General features: G+C 40.0%; 1 protein-coding gene across 1 annotated transcript in view; it reads right to left on the bottom strand.

Moving 5' to 3' along the window:
* PLA2G4A (phospholipase A2 group IVA) overlaps window positions 1-9,077 on the bottom strand; it is a 61,485-nt gene that overhangs the window by 10,922 nt on the left and 41,486 nt on the right. The window contains exons 9-12 of the mRNA XM_027665318.1: window positions 8,721-8,835; window positions 4,895-5,032; window positions 4,493-4,585; window positions 1,630-1,709 (exon numbers count right to left, since the gene is read on the bottom strand). Coding sequence (XP_027521119.1) covers window positions 1,630-1,709; window positions 4,493-4,585; window positions 4,895-5,032; window positions 8,721-8,835 — 426 coding nt within the window. The remainder of the gene's footprint in view (window positions 1-1,629; window positions 1,710-4,492; window positions 4,586-4,894; window positions 5,033-8,720; window positions 8,836-9,077) is intronic.

The raw sequence follows: 9,077 nt of genomic DNA, 5'->3' as shown, positions 1-9,077 counted from the left end.
TGGAAAAATAATGTCCCAGCATCCTTTCAGCGAGCTGTGGGCTCAGGGAGGGAGCTTTGCTGCAACCATTTCAGAGGAGCGGAGACAATCCACCCTCGACTGTTCATCTGCAGTGTAACAGTGTGGATGTGCCCCTCAGGAAAGTACACTGGGAACATGTTAGATGACCTGTCTGGACCAGGACAATGAGGCTTTCTCTGTGCTAGCACTCAGAATGCAACTCTCCTGGGCTCAGGGACAGATAGACCTGAGTTGCCAAAATCTGTGCTCTGTGTAGACCTAAATTCTTCTGGATGTGCATTGACAGCCTTCTCCATCCTTTGCTGATAGCTAGAAACCCATTTTTCCTTCAGACGGCATAAAAGAATGCATGGAAACGCTAAAATAATTAAAACTAAAAATAATTAGCATGGGAATTCTAAAATATCTGAAAATACACTTACGGTAAACTGCAGACTACAATTAATATCTGGTTTTAATTACCTGAAGAGCACAATGAAGCAATCAGACTTTGATGTCTGCAGCTAGAGCTCACAGTAAAAATTACCTGGATTGGCACCACCTTGCATTCATAAACTGTCAAAACTTAAATTTTTGGGGTGTTTTGTGTAAGAAGATAATTCAGGCTCAAGTTTGATACTTTAAATACAGCTTTTCAATATGCCTCTTTAATCCAAGCCTTAATGGAGCTAATTTTTTATATCAGGAGGGAGAAAACAAGCACCATAAAGTGTAGAGGTTCAGTATCTGTACAACATTCTATGGAAGTGAGAGGGATTGCCAAGTGTTTGCAATCACAGATTTGTAGGTAGTTCACTATGGCTACAAACTATGAGGGAAATGGAGTGTTTGGTGCTGGCTTGTAGTGATTAAACAGGAAACCCACAAATAAACACAAAATGTGGTACCACCTACAAAATTATTTTACACATAGGGGGAATTGAAGAAGTAATCATGGAACTGAGGTAGTGACATAATTCCCTGTCTCATGACACAGGATTTTCTTTTCTTCCTGTAGATCCTGAAATCACAAACAGCTGCATTCCCATCTTTGTTTTGGTTGTTAAAATTATAACCAGGGGGTTTTTTCAGTTGAAAATCATTGTTGGCCCCAAAAATATCATCAGAAAGCATTATTAGGCTGAGACTGAGCCCCTGACTAAAACCACAGAAATCCCCAGCTGGTTTAGATACTTCAAGATAATTTTCAATCAGATCTTTTCTTCCCATTCCCAGCATTCCCTTTGTGGTTGTGCCTTTCCTGGGAAGCTGGATTTGGGCACTGTTAACAAACACTTGAGCCAAGCTCTGGGAATTTCCTGTATCAGATGTCATTTCTACAGGTGCTAGAAGACACCTGTGAATGCTGGAACCACAAATGAAACCATTCTCGGGTGAGTGTTTGATCAAGAAGCCCTTGAAAACAATGGAAAGTTTCAGTTTGCTGGGCTGGTGACAATTCCAACGTGGCTCTGAGCTCAGCTGCTTGCTGGGAACACACCTCTGGAGCTCACTGGCTCAGCAAACCACATTTTGGGGTGGACGTGGAACTCCGGAGCTCTGAGAAGCCCTGCTGGGCTACACAAAAGCTGCAGAAAAAAGGGAAATTAGGAAATGAAAACTGATAATTTCTTTACCTTTTGGATGCTGTGATTCATCTTCACTGTCTGAGCTGTCATTGCTTACGAGGTGCTTTAGCCTGATATTTTCTGTTAAAAGAAATATAAAATTCCTTTAAACTGCTGGGCTTTAACTCTCACAACAGCTCAGAATTTCACAGCAATCTGAGTCATAAAACTGGCCCAGTCTTTGCAATAGAAAATACAGCTGAAAAGACTGGATCTGCTATGGACATTAGAGCAGCAGATATTGGCTTTAGCCTCCAAATTTGTGGCTGAGAAAACAAAATGTAATCCTAAAGCAGTACCTCTCACCCCCCTCTGCACCACGTGTCTGACACACTTCATTCCCAGTGATTAAAAGTTAGATGTTTAGCTTCTGTCCTCTCAATAATTCCTAGTGAACTAGGAAGAAAACACTGATCTCTGTTAAGTATCTGCTTTTTTTTTTAAAAAAAAAGAGGAATGCTTAACATCATTCATGCACATATGAATGGGTACCCTTAAAAATAGTGGGAGAACAAAAGCCAAAATAATATGGAAGTTTTGTTGGAGTGTGTGTGAAAAATAAAGGCAGTGCACTTAAACAGGTAGAAAATATGGTTTGCATCTCAGAACATCAAGTGAGAGAAATGAAGCCAAAAATGAGTGAGCTTCCCTGGCAAAAATCTGCATTTTGGGAGGTTAATCTTTGTTTTTCAAAGGCAAAATGAACACTGACACAGCAGCACATTCCACTCCCCAGGTCAGCTTTGTGGGGGAGGTGAAATCAGGTGAGAATGGATTTTAGACTGGCAATATTATAATTTTCATTAACTGTGGAGGGCAGCCTGTCTTGAAATACAGTAGATTCCCAGTGTTTTAGGAGTAGCCTCATCTTGGAAGCTTTTATCCTACAGAGACTGGAGCCAGGCACTGAATTCCAGTGAGGAAAATGTATCCAGGGGAAGACTTCTGAAGACTAAACCCTTTTATTCCCTAGTAAAATGTATGTTAGGAATCATCTCTAATAGAAATGTCACAGAATCATTAAGGTTGGAGAAGAACTCCAAGATCATGCAGTCCAATCACTTGAGGCCAGTTAAAATAAACTGAACGTGGGCTGTTTCCCAGTGAAATTATTATCAACTATTTGATTTTTTCCATTAAAAAATGAAAATAAAATAAAATAACACCTTTTTTTCTCTCACAGAAGGATAAGTAGATGCTGGTGGCATTCCCATTCTTTGGGCTGCAAATTCCAATACAGGTTGTAATTTCTACCCAGTGCAGTATTAAAGCAATGACAATTACACTTTGCACTTTTTTGCTAAGCCTAAATTTAATTCCCCTAAGGTGAGAGAGAAAATTGAAGACAGTCACTGTAATATCAAGTGTATAAACCCACAGCTTCATTATGCTTGGGAATGAATATTGGATACAGATGACCAGCATCTGAGATTATTTTCTAAAGAGGGTTATGCCCCCTTAGATTTACATCCCACACTCCAGAAGTCCCCACAAAAATCACAAAAGTTGAGTCATTACATTTTTCCTTCACTGATTTTACTTGTCAGTACTCAGTGGGTCCTCAATGACTATTCAAAAACACCCTCAATGGACAAACACCTAAAAATTCCTGAGCCATGGCAGAGGAAACAGGTCAAAACAAAAATTCCTGACCAGAAATGGAGGCTAACAAAGCCAAAAATCACACTTTTTGGATATCAAATCATCTCTTTACAGCAACCCCCATGGAAAATTCATTGTTTACCCTCCCAGGTGTGATTTACACATCATCCTGTGGGCAGCACCAGCTCTTCTGATGTCCCCTGGAATTTTGGCCTTCACTTTGGGTGTCCCCCACTGGGACATCTTCAGCTCTGGGGTTGAAGCCACATTAATATTTTCAGAGCTGATCCCACTTCCCAGGGTATTTTTAAACTGAGATGTGAAATGAGTCAGAGATGACGGGTAACATTCTGTCTCTCGATATCTTTAAAAAGCAGGAACACACTTTTCCATGATCACATTTATGGACAGGGATCCTCCAGGAGCAGGTGTTAACACTCATCACAAATAGGAACCCAGAGGTCTTATTTTCATCCATAAATAAGGAGGTTATCAAACATCTGAATTCCATCAGTTAGGAGACACAGACACCTAAGGACAAGTGTGGTGGGTTTTTTTTGGTTTTGGGTTTTTTTTTAATAAATCATCTCAATATCCATTTTTTTTTCTTGCTCTTCAGAAAAATCTGGCTGTCAAGTGAAATTTATTTATTGGCCAGGTCCTTCCTTGTAATGCTGCCCTCTGAATGGGAAACAGAAGTGTAAAAACCTTTCACCATTAACTACATTCTTGAATGAAACACAATAAAGTCCATCTAAAATTCCAAGTCAAAATTCTTTCCTTCCAGTCATCATACCATTTGAGTGTGGAATGAAACCAAAATCATTAAATCAGATACCAGGAGACTGTGGGTAGAATGGAACATTAACAATCCAGAGATGATAAAATTTAGGACTGTTTTACTAATCCCTTGATTAAACAGTGCAGTGTCAAGAGACTACATAAGTGACTATTGAGTCCTTGTCAGCTTCTGATCTCCAAAAATCAGCATAACAACATAAAAGGAGGATTTGGATGCTATGAACTTCCTGTGGAGAGCTGGATATGTGTATGTAATGCAGCATCACTGAGCAGAAACAAAAGTGAAAGGAAGAAAAGAACACTCCTAACCCTCCTTCCCTACCCCTGCAGCATCTTGCAAGGTCAGCAATTAAAGGTAATTAATTAAATGACTCCCAGCAGTGCCATCCTCCCACAGAGGGAGACTGCACTGAATCCTGGCAGTAATTGCTTTGCACAGCAGAGTTATTTACTAATATTACCTAATTCTTCTTCCATGGTGGGACCTTTATTCTGAGAGTTGGAGACACCAAGCACTCTGTTAAATAATATGGAAAATGCACTGCCCCAAACACCTGGAAGAGGGAAATAAGTAATGAATGGAGGTCAGTAGAAGAAAAAAGTCCACATATTTTAATAATGTATTTAAGCAGTTGGTTGTTCTCTGAACACACCTCTGATTTTGGAACATGCTCAGATGTCCAAACCAGAAACAAAACAAGAAATGCCAATCCATGTCTGTGAAATCTTTCCAATTAATCTCTCCTAACAAAATGAGAACTTGACTTCTTGTCTCACACTTTCTGTGACTGCATTTACAAGCCCTTGTCCATGAACTACTGAAATAATTTTTATTTTTAAGCCTCTTTCTGTCACATACTCACCCATGAGGAAATGCAAGGGATTTTCATTGTACTTCTTCACCACTGTCCCCATAAAAAACTTGCTGCCAAACAAATCAGGAGACATAAAAGTGCCATATTTGGCCATACCAATCTCATAGGGACTGAATTCCACCCAGTCTGCAAAATCAGAAACAAAATTGGCCTTAGTCAGCAATCTCAACCTGAACAGAACTGAGAAGGAAAAAACACAGAAATGAATGAAACCTCTGTGCAAGCAAAGAAATTGTAGTGAACTGAGAAGCTAAATAACCAACAAGAAGGCTTTGAAGAAGCCAAAATGTTCATTTCAAATGCAGGACAGTGATGTCTCAACAGGGAAGGAATTCTCAGTCTCGTTTTCTGTTATCACAATCAAGCTGGTGAAAAAAAAATGAGGCTGTAAAACCAGAAGCATTAAAGGAGTGATCATGAGTGAGAAAAACACAATGACATCTGGTTTCCATCTCAAGCCTCACCATAATTCCCTGCCACACCAAGTGTAACGTGGGTCTGAGGGCCAAGTTTCTTTTCTTTCAGTGTGATTCTATCAAAAATGTGAAAAGCAGGGATAAAAGTGGCAGAAAAATGATTGAGTATCACAGAAGTTGTGAAATATTCTAGGAGAGGTATTTGGATTCCACCCAAACCTAAAGTTTATGGTGAAATCTAAAATGCAAAGGCAAAGCTGAGAGGCAGCTGATAAACTTGTGAATTCTAACACTGCCAAAAATATTTTTTTAAATCCTTTTTTATTGAACAGAGCTCAAGAAAAATATGGAATATTTCATATTCAATGCATTTCTGATCTTGGTAGAAAATTTCATAAGTGATTTACGTTCTACTGATGTAGGCCTTCTTTGAAAATGGATTTTAGCTGACTTGGAAATACTTCCTTTGATACCAGTAGAGTCACTTACATCAGAGAACTCATTTCAAAAAGCAAACAACAACCCAAATTTATCCTACATTTTTAGTCGTTCACCCATTCATCTGTTTTCCCTTCCCTATTTTCAGCAGTGATTGATTTGACTGCTCGTGTAAACAAGTCAGAAATAATTCTGCAATGGAAAGGCAAAAGAGACAGCTTTGAAAAATCCCCCCACGTCATGGAATGCCATCCATCCCTCAGGATATTCCTGTTGAACGTGAGGTGAACACTTGTCCTGAAAGGGAAAGATTTAATCCCAACTCCACAGGGCAATGCTCATCAATGCTAAGTCAAACACAACACAGTGTTTTCCAAATAAACCACCCCCAAATCTTCACACTCGCTGGAGCAGAAGGGAATTCCTTTGAAGACCCAGTGCAGGAATGTCACAGTACTTCCCTTTAGCTGGATAAATGGGCCAATATTTAGATATTCAGAACCAGGGGGCAACAAAGCTGAACGGAGACTTAGAATTAATTTAACCTTTGAGAGTCCACCTTCAGCTTGAAGAGAATTTCTGAGATCTCACACCCTGCTTAGGGAAATAAAGTCTCTGCCTTAAAATTAGAGGGCTTCAGCATTAGTTTCTGCCATTCCAGAAGCTCCTTGAGACAGTGGCCACTAACAGAGACTGGAAGGTCCCTCTGAAACCTGGAATTTATCCCTCAAGGCTTCCCAAATTAATTCTGTAGCACTTAGAGAGCAACAGACTCACTCTCAGAGACATAAATTTACTGTAATGACTGTCAAGAACAAACCCCCCCAAATCCAAACCAAACATTCAGTTCCACTCCCTCTTTAACCCTGGATACCAGTATCTTCAGGTATTTTTTTTTATCATTACAGAAGCTGTCATAATTAAAGTAAAGAGCTGTCTTTAACTAAATTACTCTAATTATGTTCAGTTAAAATGGTGAGTGCAGTTCTGGGTAGGCCACACCACATGGGGTCACAAATGCTCTTGGTGAGGGAAACAGGAGATCTTGTTATCTGATATAATTAACACATCTCAACAGGGAAGGTCTTGCCTCCAACCATAATCAAGTAAATAAGGAAGTGTAAAATAAATATTTCTGCTCAAAACTTACTGTATCTTTCACAACTGTTCAGTTCTATAAGAGGGGGGGAAAAAAGCCTAAAATAGAAACAATAAAATCCAGCACCCTATAGAATGATACAGATGACAGCCCAAAAAAGCAAACCCAAGATCCACTCCCAGAGGCAACACCTTTTCTAGACCAAAGTAAGGCCTTCAGGTGCTTCTGGTCTTGCTTAGACAAAGTCATTCTTAACTAAAGATGTTTTTAAAGCAGTAAATAAGTAATGTAGAAAAACAGCAGCTCATCTAAAACTCAATATACTTCTATTTTCCAACAAAAAGGTATCAGTTTCTTAAGTAGGAAAGTTAAAGACATTTTCCCATGACAAATTTAGCCTAATTTACACCTCATTTTCCATTACAACCAAAGCTTTGAGAGCAATTGTTCCTAATAATCATTTTAGGAAACACAATGACTTATAAACCTTGGGCAAACCACTTGGTACTTCCCTTCTCAGTCCTGTATAGAATTATATGTAGACAGACACATCCTTTGTGTAGCATCCTGCACAACTGGACCCACTCTAAACTGAGGTTTCTAGATGGGATTAAAACCTATGGATTAAATAGGAGCAAAAGCCACTCCTGCATCACCAACAGCAGCTGACACTGGGCAAGAGGTAAAAAACAGGCAATATATCTAATTTGTTTGTTCCATTTTAATCACAGTATCATTCAGGTTGGGAAAGACCTCTAAGATCATCAAGTCTAAGTGGTAGTTTCACCCTTCTTAGAAAGGGGAATAATCTTGTATGACTGAAGACATTTCCCTTTAGGTTTTTGATACATTAATGTTAAGCAGTTTTTCCCTGTTGGAGACACCAGATTCCTTTTTATCCTGACTCCTGCTCAGCTCCTTCAAGGGGAAGGAATATTCTTTGCAACTGCTAGGAAATCACTTTTTTAACATATAGAGAACAAAACCTGGCCACCACTTTCCACTTCTCAGGGCTGTTATGGTGTCAGACTTATTCTCAGGTTAAAAAAACAATAGTTTTCCAAAATGGTCTAAGAACAAGTCTCCAAAGCCAAGAATGATAGAGAAAGGAAAGGTTGTGGACCCAAAATACAGGCTGTTTTCTCTCCATCTACAAGAAAAGATGCATCTTAAAAGCAAGCAAAGGTTCAGTTCCATGGTGTGCCACAAGGAATCCATCCATCTGATGCCTGTTCTCCACAGCCCTGTAACCTTGGTGCAAATACTGCACCAATCCAGGGAATATCCACCTACCCAAGTAAGTGATCCTGAACCACAGAATGGTTTGGGTTGGAAGGGACCTTAAAGCCCATCCAGTCCCACCCCCTGCCATGGGCAGGGACACCTTCCACCAGCCCAGGTTGCTCCAAGCCCCATCCAACCTGGCCTTGGACACTTCCAGAGATCCAGGGGCAGCCACAGCTTCTCTGGGCAACCTGTGCCAGGGCCTCCCCACCCTCCCAGGGAACAATTCCTTCCCAATATCCCATCTAATCCTTCCCTCTGGCAGTGGGAAGCCATTCCCTGTGTCCTGTCCCTCCATCCCTTGTCCATAGTCTCTCTCCATCTTTCTTGGAGCCCCTTCATGTCCTGCAAGGCCACAGTCAGGTCACCCCAAAGCTTCCCCTCTCCAGGCTGAACAATCCCAACTCTCTCCCCTTTCCTCCCAGCAGAGCTGCTCCATCCTCTGCTCATCTTGGTGCCTCCTCTGGACTCTCTCCAGCAGCTCCATGTCCTTCCTTTAAAAAATAGGCTTTTTTTGTGATCCACACACTTCTCTCTTCTTCCCACAAGTGACCCAACACCCAGATTGGAGCCATACCTGCAAACATCAGCTCTGACACGTCTGGTTTCACGTGGAGACACGTAAAGAGTGGCAGAGCACACTGGGCATTATTGGTTTTCTCTTTCATGTTGCTCAAAGTGGTGTCCATTCTCTGCAGGAAAGAAAGATCACTTCCAAACAGATCCTATAAAGGCCTTCATATATATATGTATTTTATATATATATTTCTATAGGGATATATCAGTATATATATGTAATATATATAAATATAGCCTATTTATAAATATAGTATAATTATATTATATATTAATACATATTCTAGATAAATATATCAAATATAGAAGATATAGAGAATGTAGAGAATAGAGAATGTAGAGAATAGAGAATGTAGAG

Source organism: Corapipo altera, unplaced genomic scaffold (genome assembly GCF_003945725.1).
Source record: "Corapipo altera isolate COAL_440 unplaced genomic scaffold, ASM394572v1 316, whole genome shotgun sequence".
NCBI lineage: Eukaryota > Metazoa > Chordata > Aves > Passeriformes > Pipridae > Corapipo > Corapipo altera.
Note: the sequence above shows the minus strand (reverse complement) of the source record. Positions and strands in the feature narration are given on the sequence as shown.